The 13,981-nt window shown below is 35.9% G+C and overlaps 1 protein-coding gene across 3 annotated transcripts in view; it reads left to right on the top strand.

The window, feature by feature from the left end:
• Window positions 1–12,889, top strand: part of mboat2b (membrane bound O-acyltransferase domain containing 2b) — a 36,969-nt gene extending 24,080 nt beyond the window's left edge. For all 3 annotated transcript variants that reach the window (XM_079831246.1, XM_079831244.1, XM_079831245.1), the window contains 10 exons: window positions 3,760–3,855; window positions 3,939–3,994; window positions 5,891–5,945; window positions 6,157–6,340; window positions 6,973–7,165; window positions 9,202–9,305; window positions 9,387–9,451; window positions 10,263–10,395; window positions 11,385–11,536; window positions 11,629–12,889. In XM_079831246.1, the coding sequence (XP_079687372.1) occupies window positions 3,760–3,855; window positions 3,939–3,994; window positions 5,891–5,945; window positions 6,157–6,340; window positions 6,973–7,165; window positions 9,202–9,305; window positions 9,387–9,451; window positions 10,263–10,395; window positions 11,385–11,536; window positions 11,629–11,785 (1,195 nt within the window). In that variant the 3' untranslated portion in view covers window positions 11,786–12,889. The remainder of the gene's footprint in view (window positions 1–3,759; window positions 3,856–3,938; window positions 3,995–5,890; window positions 5,946–6,156; window positions 6,341–6,972; window positions 7,166–9,201; window positions 9,306–9,386; window positions 9,452–10,262; window positions 10,396–11,384; window positions 11,537–11,628) is intronic.
• The last annotated feature ends 1,092 nt before the right edge of the window (window positions 12,890–13,981 follow it).

Below are 13,981 nucleotides of genomic sequence, written 5' to 3'. Positions count from 1 at the left end.
ATATATATATATATATATATATATATATATATATATATATATATATATATATATATATATATATATATATATATATATATATATATATATATATATATATATATAAAAACAAATAGGCTAAATAATAATTCAAATAAAAAATGATTAAATTATTGAAATATATTCTTCAAATCTCAGGGGGTACTTCAAGTATTTTATTTTATTTTATATTATTTTGGTCAAAGGGGTTCGGCTGACAAAGTTTGAAAACCCCAGCCCTATATGAAATAGCTGGGCAAGTGCAGCATTTCCTGTATTGACATATTACACAAAAACGGCCTCAAGCTTAACTGAGTTTAAGAGACAGAAATGTGTATTACCCCATACATTTTCATTTTTGTGACTTATAGTCAGTGTTGCTATCCCAAAGGAAAGAAGTTTGGGATAAAAAGTTTGTCTCCATATCATCAAAATGTACACCACCACGTCTGTGGTTGAAAAGATTATGATTCTTTTTTTTTTTTAAAGAAGTCGTCTCTTATTTCTGTGATGGCAAAGTCTTCAGTGTCACACAATCCTTCAGAAATCATTCTAATATGCTGATTTGGTGCTCAAAAACATTTGTTATCAATGTTGTGCTGCTTAATATTTTTGAAAAACATTATTTTTCAGAATTCTTTGATGAATAGTAAGTTCAATAGAAAGCATTTATTTGAAAGAGAAATCTTTTGTAATATTATAAATATCATTACTGTCACTTCACACATCAATTTAAAGCATCATTGCTGAGTAGAAGTAGGAAAAAAACAACAACTTTTGAATGGATTGTAAACTTATTGTGACTCTGCCTCTGAAATGATTTTACTTTTTTTGTTGACATCACCAAGAGTTCATTTTTCAACCCAATCGATTTAATCAATTCATGTTGAGTAAAATAAAGTACAGTCCACCTTTGTTTTTTGTTATTGTATGTCCTGTTTTATTAGGAAATATGTCACAATACAGAAGTAAAACTGGTTGTGAACACCATTACATTAAAAACGTTTTACTTCAAATTCAGTAGAAACCATTGAGTGAATCCTTTATAGCCTCCTTTTTATTCGAAAGGTGAACTTAGGTCCATGCTGATAGAAGTTGTGCCCTCTCTTCTGATGAAAGAGTTGAAAACTGACCCAAAGATAATTATAATGAGAGAGACATCATTCCCTTCAGTCGCTGACCATCAGTCACTGTCTTCCTCATGGGTGTAATAAAATCTTCCATTATTTCCCTGCTGCTGTCTCCTGCCAGCTGCCAGAAACTTCTTACTAGGTGGTAAATATAAAACTGCCTCAATGTCAGACTCCTGCTGAATGGCCCTTTAGGGACATTTTGTTTTTAAATGAGGTGATATCACTGTCTTAGGAAGATTCAGGGGCCGTTGTTAAGGTAGACAATTCTCTTCTATTGGTTTGTTGTGTAGAAAGGCGATTGACGTGATTGGTTGTGTCATTTTGGGAAATATACAGCGGTTGAGACCTTTCTATTTTTGGCCGCCTTTAGGAGGGCAAAGAGTTTTGCAGACCTGCAAAACACACTCGCATTGTTGAATGGAAAGCACCACGCACAGCACACACACCTCGTCTATCTTTGTACTCACACCTGCAGTGTCTGGGGACCTGAGCTGAATGTGTCATCACTAAAGCTTGAGTGTGTGTGTATAAGAAATAATGAGAAAGACTGGGAGCTTCTGTTGTACTAGTCTCTTCGAGCTTCATCTGATTTTCCTGTGAGGAAAACTTTGTCTGTGAGGTAAAACAGATCTTGTGTTTTAAAACCACATGATTAATGGACTAATGACCTTCTGTTGTCATGTAACACAATAGAAGCCAAAAAAAATCCTTTAAAAACGGATTTTTCTTTAAAACAAAAAGAAAAAAAAGCTGTGGCTGAAGTCTTACAATAAGCTCTAAATCAGTACATTTGCATGCACATTAGAAAACCACTTATTGCAAGAAATTGCTGTTCACGTTGGTATCCACACTCCTTTTTCCTTGACTTAGTCATGACTCATGACTCAGGAAACAAGGCAGGATATACAGTTACGCTTGTAGAGAACTTACTAGTTAACTTGCTACTAAATGCATCAAACAAAACCACTAACCTGACATACAGCATGATCAAAAGAAGTAGAGGAGTTTTGTGACATTTTTTGATAATGACAGGCTGACTGTCCATTTATCCAACTTACAGTTACTTACATAAGTAGCATACATACAGTGCATAAATAAATGGACATGAAATAATTATCAAATGATTTTATAATATGAGAAGAAACAATATTCAAAGGTCCCATAACTTTTCCAGTTGTTCGTGATTTGATGGATTACTCGCAAAACAAAAAACAAACCAAAAAGTAACAAAAATAAGTAACAAAAAAAGTAAAATATACTAGAAAATTTTATTTAATTTTAATAATTTGCATGACTATTCCAGGTCCTCATATATCCAGATTTTTCAATACAATTATATATATATCTCAATCATAGAAAATTATATATGTAGTGTCCGTGACATCACCCATAGGATTCTGAAGAGCAGTTTTGAAGCGTAAAGTAGGGTCAAGCGAGTGCGTCACCGCACGTCACACCCGGATAACTGAAAATGGGCAAAGAGGCGGGACGTGTGTGGAGCTCAGGTGACGTGACGATTAACAGACATTAGACAAACGAAAATCCACCTGTCACTCAATGTGGCCACGCCCTTAATTATGCAGAACTTTAAGGCTTTATATAATGTAAACGAATGAGTTATAAAAAAATCACCCCGCTCACAGTTGTCATGAAGGGAAAATTTTGCCAAAACCACAATTTTTACCAGGCTGTAAACATGCATTTTGACATGGAGCTCAATGAGATCCTGCTCCCTTTTGGAGCCTGTCCCTAGTGGCCAGTCGATGAATTGCAGTTTAAATCACTTCCGTATTGGCTTCAGGAGAAACTGTATATATATATATATATATATATATTACATCATTTTGAGGCCCCTTGGTCGTTTTCTAAGTGGGCCCAGGCCCCCATTCTGCCATAAAACAATACAAGAGATGTAAAACTAGCACAGCTTTGTAGAAAATGTATTGCATGAGTCAGTGGTCAGTAATGCAGTTTGCAAAAATTATGCAAATAGTTGGCCAGTCATAATCCAGCATTCCAGAGAGCCATGTAAAAATACCAAACAGACTGATCAAATACATAAAGCCTATCTGACAGTGAGAATTTCAGTGATAATGAAACACCTCTATGGCACTAACAGTTTCTTGTGTGTGTGTGTGTGCGTGAGAGAAACAGACTATATGTGTGCCTTTTCTCATCTTCTACCTTCATTTTAATTTCCACATGTTTTCTGCATTGTACAAAAATAGGGAGCAATAATGTAATTAATTTGTGTAGAGAATAATGGTCTATCTAACTGCAAACACACGCGCACACACACACACCGTCTGCTGTTCAGGCTCTGCAGATCAAAAGCCCTCATCACCGTTGAGAGTTAATTTCTGGAAACATCACTGAGCTCTTTGTTAGCTTTTTAAAAATGATGTTTGTACTTGTTTCTGGGTTTTAATGGATCGCAAAAAGTCTCAGTATGACATCCTTCAGGCCTTCATAATGTTAAAGCTCTTGTAAAACTACAATTTAGCATTTTTAAAAATTTTTATTTGTATTACCCTACAGAAAAATGGTTGTACATTAATGCATCTGAAATGGCTTGGATGTGAAACATGCTCTTTGGTTCACATTGCAGATACTGTTTGGTGGTCGCCCTGGGTTATCTTAGCTTCTGCCAAATCACCCGGGTTTACGTCTTTGATTACGGCATGTACTCGGCCGATTTCACAGGGTAAGAATATGCCTTTCTATGTGAAGTTTCTCAGATTCAGTGTCACTGTTGTGTACCCACATTTTTCTTTCTCTCCCTGACAGGCCGATGATGGTCATCACACAGAAGATAACCAGTGTGGCTTTTGAGATCCATGATGGTGAGTGTGTGTATTTGGTTAAAGTTTAGAATACACACAGGAAGGACGCATTGGGATTCTGTTCTGGATGCTGTTCCAGGCGGCTGCTGTTGTGATTGTCAAATGTGCTGCCAAAGGGCCCGAGAAACTAATTAAAGAAATGGAAGGCAGTGTGGATGAAATTAAAGCAAATGCAAACAAGCCTCCCTCCGTCTCTTCACCCCTCTATTGTTCCACAGGGTGACATATTACCCTTATGATGAGTGCTCACCATCTTGCACTTCTTAATATTACCGTTATCACTAATTCATTTCTTTGTCCTCTGCTGAGTTCATCTGCTGACCTTTGTCATGGAGAAGCTTTTGAACAGAGCAGACTCCCTTTAGATTCGCTTTTGTCCTCTCTTCTGTAACCTCACTGGATGTCTAGTGCAAGAGTAGGACTGGCTGATACTGCATATAATAATATTGTCACATTTTGTCTATACTATTTATGCTGCACTGGATTATAATTTTGAGTTTATTTTAGTTTAGTTTCATATAGCCTAGTTGTAAGTTTTTTTTCCACTTTTCTTTTTAAATAATATACCATCTATCTAGAACTAAAATTGAAATGAATTTGTGGCCATTATTATTTTATGTTCATTTGTGTTGGAGTCATTCAAATAATATGTCATTTAATTAAAATATAGTTCAGTTTAAAATGTTCCCAGTTATGTTTGTTTTTTATTTTTGTCAATTAACTGTAGTTTATTTTTTCTTTGAATTTTTTTAACAATAATATCTCCAATGTAGGTGTTATCAGTATTTCGCATTAATATAGAATTCAGTTGATGTGGTGTCACAGATGTGCCAGCTATCAGTTTTTAAAGTCATGCTTTTAGAATCTGCTTTTAGGTTGTTACATAACATAAAGCTATTTTTGCACTGATGCCACACATATCATTTGTTCTTTTGTTATGAATAATCTTTTAGTTTATATCCGTCATATTCCAGATAAAAAAAGTAAATAATCAAATGAGATTTAATTCACTGGATGATCTATAAATGGGCATTACCACGTTGGTTATTTTTCATTGATTTCCAGAACAAATACCCATATTGTGATAAATTCTACTAGCGTGATATAAAATGTATGTAAGCTCTTATAAAGGGGTTTCACTCGCCTGTTACCCTGAATAACCTGTCATTGATATTCCCTATGGTCCGTAGGACACTAATAGGACAAAAGTCCTTGCAGACCTCCAACACTAGTTCTGGGACATGTTAGGGCCTATTGTGAGTGAATCTGTGTCTCTGCACTGCTGCTACTTGCCGGGTCGCTCATAAACCTTAATGAAAACTTTTTAAGTGGCTCATCTTATGTGCATAAGGCTGGTAATAAAACAAGAAATGATTCAAGCCACTTACGCTGGGTCGCCTTGCTTTGTCTTATCATGCAGTAAGACAAACAACTGAGGCAGAGGAGACCCTTGAGTCGACCACATGAACTCTAAGCCAAGTCAATTTACAGCACATTTCTTCCCTCTCTAATTACCTCTGTAAATCAGGGAGAGGCCGGGGAGTGTTAGACGAAACCACTTCTCACAAGCTCAGAAGCTGAGCAGGTACGATACTTCCTCTGTGCTCAGATGAAAACGTCAAGATTTCCAGCTAAATTTTGTTTAGTTATGTCATTTATTTACCCATGTGACATTTCAAACTCTTATGACTTTGTTTCTTCTGTGAAAAAAAAGAAAAAGGAGGCATTTTAAATAATGTTCAGGTCCATCTTTTCCATGCAGTTACAATGAATGAAAGCTTTCAATGAGGACTGAATCACAGATCAGAGTTCCTCATAAAGATATCTATCATCTGGAACTTTTTTATTATGGATTGAAGGTGTCGGTATTGATGTATATCTTTTTTATGTTAACAGGAATGGCAAGGAAGGAAGATCAGCTCAACAAGAGTCAAAAACTGTTGGCCATAAGGTATGTAGATTTAAAAGAAGCTTAAAATTTAACTGTTTACTGTACCATACAAAGACAAAATTAGACGAAGGAATGAGTGCATATGCTTGTGATCTAGAAAAATAGTTGCTTTGCACTTTATATTTATCACTACAAGCTATTTCTTTACTAGATTTGATGTAATGCAGTTCTAAAATCATCCTCTTTTCCTCCGTGTTTGTGTTTCATCCAGACGGATGCCCAGTTTATTGGAGTACTTCAGTTATAACTGTAATTTCATGGGCATTTTGGCTGGTCCCACCTGCTCCTATAACGATTACATTGCCTTCATTGAGGGCACCCCCTATCGGCACAGAGAACTTGAGACCAAGGGAAAAGTCAATGGGAAGAGCAGACTGAACGACCCATCACCAAATGTTTGTTTTATTTAGTTGTTTGTATTTTTTTTTTTTTTTTTTTTTTATAACTTCAATTTGTACACCAAGTCACATCACAAGTGGCATAAAGGCTGAACAAATGTTCAAAAGTTTGGGGTTGGTAAGATTTTTTAATGTTTTGAAAGAAGTCTCTTATGCTCCCCAAGGATGCATTTAAAAATGACAATTTAAAATGGCTGTTTTCTTTTTTTAAAATATTTAAAAATACAATTTATTTGTTTGATGGGAAAGCTGAATTTTCAGCATTATATCTTGAGTGTCACATGATCCTTCTGAAATCATTTTAATATGCTGATTTGATGCTCAAGAAACATTTCTGATTATTATTAATATTGAAAACAGTTGTGCCACTTAATATTGATTGACAGAAAGTTCAAAAGAACAGTATTTTATGAAATCGAAATCTTGTATAATAAGTCTTTTACTCATATTTTTGATCAATTTTAATGCATCCTTCTGAAATAAAAGTAATAGTTTCTATAAAACCTACTGACCCCAAACTTTTGAATGGTAGTTTGTTACCAATATGTTAGATAAAACTATTCTTAAATTGATTGGCTTATTTCAAGCATATCCAACATATCAGTTTGTGCATTTCTGTTTCTTAACAGACAGAGGTCATCCGAAAACTGGCCACCTGCTTCATCTCGCTCCTGGTTTTCCTCTCCGTCTGCAAAGTCTGTCCTGTGGAGCGTAACGTTGATGATGATTTTATTGCCACCACGCCCTTCTATGCTCAGGTGGTCTACCTGTATTTGTCCATGCTGACCACCCGGCCTAAATACTACTTTGTTTGGACTTTGGGTGCGTGGACTTCCTGCCTCTCCTTCTCTTCCCGTCTGGCTAGCTTTCTCTCTCCTTTTCTTGATCTTCTTTGAAAGCTAATAATTTGTCTAAACCGATCTACTCTTTGCTTCTGTTCTGATGTGGGATATTATGTGTTGATTATTAGAAGGGGTCTCATGCATCTAGTATTTTGAGGGGGAATAAGATATTATCAGTATATATATATATATATATATATATATATATATATATATATATATATATATATATATATATATATATATATATATATATATATATATATATATATATATATATATATATATATATATATATACACACACATCTATATATAATATACGCTCATCGGCCACTTTATTATGGACACCTTGCTAGTACCGGGTTGGACCCCCCTTTGCCTTCAGATCTGCCTTAATTCTTTGGCATAGATTCAACAAGGTGCTCGAAACATTCCTCAGAAATTTTGGTCCATATTGACATGATAGCAGATTTGTCAACTGCACATCCATGATGCTAATCTCTCGTCCACATCCCAAAGGTGCTCCATATTGGATTGAGATCTGGTAATGGTGGAGGCCGTTTGAGTATAGTTAACTCATTGCCATGCTCAAGAAACCAGTTTGAGATTATTTGAGCTTTGTTACAGGGCACGTTATTCCTGTTGGAAGTAGCCATCAGAAGATCAGCTTGCTCAGGTAGGCTATGGCGTTTAAAAGATGCTCAGTTGGTACTAAGGGGCCCAAAGGGGGCCAAGAAAATATCCACTACAACATTACACCACCACCAGCAACCTGAATCGTTCATACAAGGCAGGATGGCAACATGTTGTTTATACCAAATTCTGAAACTTTCCATCTGAATGTTGCAGCAGAAATCGAGCACAACGGCAATGTTTTTCCAGTCTTCTATTGTTCAAATTTGGTGAGCCTGTGCAAACTGTAACCTCAGTTTCCTGTTATTAGCTGACAGGAGTGGCACCCGGTGTAGGCTTCTGCTGCTTTAGCCCATCTGCTTCAAGGTTTATGTGCGTTCAGAAATGCTCTTCTGCATACCTTGGTTGTAGAGTGGTTATTTGAGTTACTGTATAATAGATAATGCACCCTGCCACACTGCTATTTTTATTTTGAGGAACATGACAAAGATTTCAAGTGTAACCTTGGCCTCCAAATTCCCCAGATCTAAATATGATTGAGCATCTATGGAAAGTGCTGGACCACCTCGAAACTTGCAGGACTTAAAGGGTCTGCTGCTAATGTCTTGGTTCCAGATATCTAGATGTTCAGAGGTCTTGTGGAGTCCATGCCTCAACGCATCAGAGCGGTTTTGACAGCTAGCCAATATTAGGGAGGTGGTTTTAATATTGTGGCCGATCAGTGCATGTATGTATTGGAATCCATTTGGTATATTAATCTTAAGCACGTGACCCCTCATTCTGAATGGGCATGACACTTCTGTCTATTTTCCTATTTCCAAGTTGTCCTTTCTATTCTCCTAATGTGTTATACATGTTTGTTGAACCATACTGGAAAGAATCAAGCACAAGCAATAGTTTGTCTTTCATGTCCCATCATTATCATTTATGCTATACCTCGGGCATGATTAATTACACATTAGGATGCTTCTTCCATCATCTGTTGTGAGGACTGGTTGTGTGACCCATTTGAATGGGGATCAACATCTTACACAACACAGACTTGGACCTAATGGCTTGTGTTTTACTGCCCTCTTTAGACAAAAGATGGAACTGAAACTCATATTCCTGTGCAACAAATCAATTCATGTAGTAAATTATGACATAGTAAGAACAAGATTTTACCATTATTTATAGTATTTACATTACACTCTTCTTTGAAATATGAAACACTACATCAAACGTATCCAGAATTCACTGAATGCCTAATTTGACAATTACATACTTGGTGTTCAATTATAACACCTTATGTAAAGGGAGAAACAAAACATTTTGGGGTTTCATAACTTTTATTATGTCTGATATGAAAGTATCTTGACACTCATGCTGTATTTCTAAATAGCTGATGCCATCAACAACGCAGCAGGATTTGGCTTTAATGGCTACGACAGTGATGGTTCGCCTCGATGGGATCTCATTTCCAACCTCAGGATCATGAATATAGAGGTCAGTTGAGCTACTATGATGTTTTCCCCCCACCAGGAATGAATTGGAAGTGTCTTAATCAGTCAACTTTTTATTTTTCAGCTTGCCACCAGCTTTAAGGTATTCCTGGATAACTGGAACATTCAAACAGCACATTGGCTTAAAAGGTAAGAACAAGAAGAACACATTGTGCTATTGTACGCTAATGTTAAAGGGTTAGTTCACCCAAAAATGTTACAATGTCGTTCCAAACCCGTTAGACCTTCGTTCATCTTCGGAACATAAATTAAGATATTTTTTTATGAAATCCAAGAGGATTGAGGATGAGGATGAGTAATTAATGACAGAAATTTCATTTTTGGGTATATATATATATATATATATATATATATATATATATATAATATATATATATATATATATATATACATTATATATAATATATATATATATATATATATATTATATATAATGTATATATATATATATATATATATATATATATATATATATATATATATATATATATATATATATATATATATATATATATATATATATAATGTATATGTGTATGTATATGTATAAAAGTATTCTTTTATAATATTCATCTTTTCTAACATTAATAGTCTTTACTGTCACTTTTGATTAATTAAATACATCCTGGCTGAATAAAAGTTCTTACTGGACCCAGACTTTTGAACGATAGTGTAATTACCTGTCACACAAATGCTGTGCTAAAATAATCCATGACCAAGATTGTATATGTGGAATATCACCACAGATCCATCTACTGGGGATATTTCATAAATACCCAGTTATTATCAATAATTAACAATCACAAGCAAACAGAAACTACACTAAGATTCATAACATTAGATGAAAAGAAAAATAATAATTTCCTTCCTCCTTTCATTTACATGCCAAAATTATTATTGCACACTGTTTTATTATGTTTGACACTGTGTTGTCTTGCAGGGTGTGTTATGAACGTTGTCCTTACAATCCCACTGCTGCCACCTTCCTGCTGTCAGCCATGTGGCACGGAGCTTACCCAGGATACTACCTCACCTTCCTCACTGGCATCGTCATCACTCTTGCAGCCAGAGCTGTGAGTGACATCACACTCTACCAAACATGAAATGCACTTATATAGGAAACATTCCTCTCACTTTATCAGATGTTACCATTTGTTTTGCCATGAGGAGCACCAGGATTTTCCCCAGCTGTTATCAGCACAGAAAAAAAAGAGAAGTGCAGACGATACATGAAATGCACTACGTATGACAGAGCAATTAAATAACACCTAATTTTTTTTCTAATTGTGGGTAAAAACTACACAGTAGCTGAGACACTTTATCACAAAACTTAGAAATTAAGTATATGCTAGGGTGACCAAACGTCCTGTTTTCCCAGGACATGTCCTGTTTTCAAGTCCTGTCCTGGCCCTAATATAACAATTTTCTATCCATACAGAGGGGGCATACTTTAAATGTATTGAAATTAATAAGGAATCTTTGAGTAAACTTTGAGTATCATTTGAGTATCTCATTTCCGGGCCGAGTGTCCTGGTTTTCGGTAATCAAAATATGGTCATCCTAGTATATGCCATCTAGTTTTATTTTATTTCTATACATGACTAGTAATGAAAAAGGCTTACATGCCCTTAAACTTTGAACGTACATCAATTTGAGACGATTTTTTCCAAACGTAGCACAGATTCAACGCTGGGCATTAGGGGTCAAACTTTTTTAGATTGTTCTCACACAGTTTATTCAATGAATGAAAAACTATTCCACTGTTTCATCATCATTTATATAATATATGTTTTTAATTAAGTGGTATTACAATTAGTACATAATATTTAGAACATGCTTTGATATAAATATTTATTACAATATTTAAATGGTCAAAATGTGAAATTTGGTAACTTTTCATGACTTTTCAAGACTTGACTTGCCTAAACAAAATGTTTTTATCATTAATTTCTTCCTAAAGAAAATTTTAAGGGGTGAAAAAATAACACATCATGGTTATCAGTGCCTGGGTCTCTAAAGGGTTAAAGTTGTTATTCCTCCCGTGTTCCCTTTTCTCCTTCAGGTGAGGCACAATGTAAGACCGTACTTCTTGGGTTCGCCAACTCACAAGTTTGTGTATGATGTCATCACATGGGCGGCTACACAGGTTGCCATTTGTTACACAGTGGTTCCCTTTGTGCTGCTTTCTGTGGGCCCCTCGCTCAAGTTCTATAGGTGGGCAGGACAAACAAAAACAGATACTAAAAATGCAGAACCCTTTTTTTTTTCTTCATTCATGACATTCTGCTGTCTCCATCACTTTGTAGGTCATGGTACTTCTGCATCCATATAGGCTGTATACTGCTGGCCATTGCTCTGCCTGTGAAACCACGCCACCTGCGGCTGAAAGAGCAACAGTCTGCTGTACAACCGAGCCTGGAGAGCACAGACAGCAACTGCAACCAGAAACCAAAAGCCACATGAGTCCTGGAACACCTTACCAAACTTCTCTACACACACAGACTGGGCAAATGTACCTATTCTCCAGCCACACATGAAGAGAGTCAGATAAACTAAAGCTCACAAATAAACCAACAAACCAGCCTTTGTCTGGACTGATAGAGTAAGTCATCTCTTGGCTCAATATAGTGGGACTGGGATTCGACAGTGATTTGAGATGATGGAATCAAATCTGACTGCTATTAAGAAGAGTTTTATTGCCAAGAAAACACTGTTGTATAGAATCATGTGACCTTGCCTTTATAATCCCACTTGTCACAGCAAGTATTAGTGTCCTAACCTGGTGGTCTTGTATCAGGCTGTAAATAGGATTTTCTTGCAAGGGACAAGGCCGATATCACTTGCAGAAAGCAGGCAATATTATATTTGAAAACAGAGTTTTCATGTGGCAGGGGTAAAAATAACTATGACTAACTAAACTAACAGGAAAAATAATAATGGATTAGTTGGGAAAAGGAAGTCTAAGGAATGCAGGATGTCTGTGCAACAAAACAAAAAAATAATGCCCACAAAATTTAAGACAATTTGGTTATTTTTCCAAGTCAGAAAGTCTGAATTCAGATTTAATTCCATGGCTGCACCATTCAAATCTGGGCTCTTTGCTCTTTGTCAATGTTATGTTTGTTATGGTCTGTTGTAACGTCTTGTCCATTTAGTCTTCACATAAAACTCTGAAAGTTACACATAATACATTCCACTCTAAAGACCAGAGATTCTTTTTTCATAAATGAAAGTATTTCTCAGTCTAAACTGGGAATTTTGGAATATTAGAGTAACGTCCAGCAAAAAAAGAAAAAGAAAAAAAAAGGGTAGAACTGTTAATTGCATGACTTTTTCGAGTCAGGCAGGCAGTGATTCTGTATGCACAGTAATGCACATTTTGTATGGCATCAGTCAGCTTTAAAGTTTGGCCTGCTTAAGGTTGGAAATGAAGCCAATGTTTGTGTTAAAGTTTAATGAAATGATAGAGGATGTCCACTGGATTTGTTTGAACCGTATTATGTTCTCTGTGTGGATCTGGTACATTTGTTTTTTGCAAATTATGTGATTAAAAGAGGTCTTTTTACTACTCCTTTGTGGTGTATTTGTCTTCTGATGAACCACTTTGTATAGATAATGTGTACGCTATAGTTACATATTCATTCATCTGTAGTCAGATGTTAGGGGATAACAGTTTAGGACACAAGACCAGTTGTGAAGATTGAAGACCAAGAGTCAGGAGTGCAATTAATTAAAGAAAAATTTACTGAAGAATAGTTTGCGGTTTCATCAGCAGAAGCCAGCTTCAAGTCTCACAAGGAGTTCGTAGGCCGCACTCCCTCTACCAGATTTCGTACATACAATGGCTCAACAGTTATACTGTTTTCAAGGTGTAGCCACGTCATTACTGCAAGATGAATGATTCTGAATGGCTAAGAAAATAGATAGTCATAGTAAATTTCCACACATTGTCAGTTAATCAGATTCACGTGCCCATAGATCGCTTGTTGACGCTTTCACCCTGGAATTAGGCACATAGTGACCTTCCAGGCCTGGAGCAAGAGCTAGCTTGTCCAGAACAACAAGTCCACCCAAGGCAAGGCAACACAGAATACTGCGCACATACACAGTTTCTCCAAGGTTGGAGTTGATTGAGCTCCATTTCTGACCAGAAAGTTTCCCAAAACATACTGATAATGTGCTTTCTCTCCGTAAGAGATACAGACAGTAAAAGAAAATAATATAAAAATGAAAGACAAATCCATATTTCATCTCTGGAAGCTGGGCTAAGTGAGCAAGCACTGTTACTGCACTCCTGGCATGGGCCAGACCCTCAATCACTCCTCAGAGACCAAATACAAACTTTAGAAAACTTATATGAATAAACAAAGAATCAGTGGTTCTATTTATTAGGTAATATCATAACTGGGAATAATCATTAAAGATAAGTATAATAATATAGGAGAATAAATATTGATTAATGCTTTGATTATACATTTAATTAGGATCTATATATTGAAGCGGCAGTGGATTTCAGAATCCACACCCTTCACAAATGGTTAAAACATATCAATTATTTAGCCTTCTGCATTCTCAAATGCCTCAACCCGAGTAGTCCTCAACCTCTGCTCTTTGCTCTGCAGACATAAACCATGCACTTTGTGCCACTACAGATAACAA

Source organism: Gobio gobio, assembly GCF_949357685.1.
Source record: "Gobio gobio genome assembly, chromosome: 12".
NCBI classification, from domain to species: domain Eukaryota; kingdom Metazoa; phylum Chordata; class Actinopteri; order Cypriniformes; family Gobionidae; genus Gobio; species Gobio gobio.
Note: the sequence above shows the minus strand (reverse complement) of the source record. Positions and strands in the feature narration are given on the sequence as shown.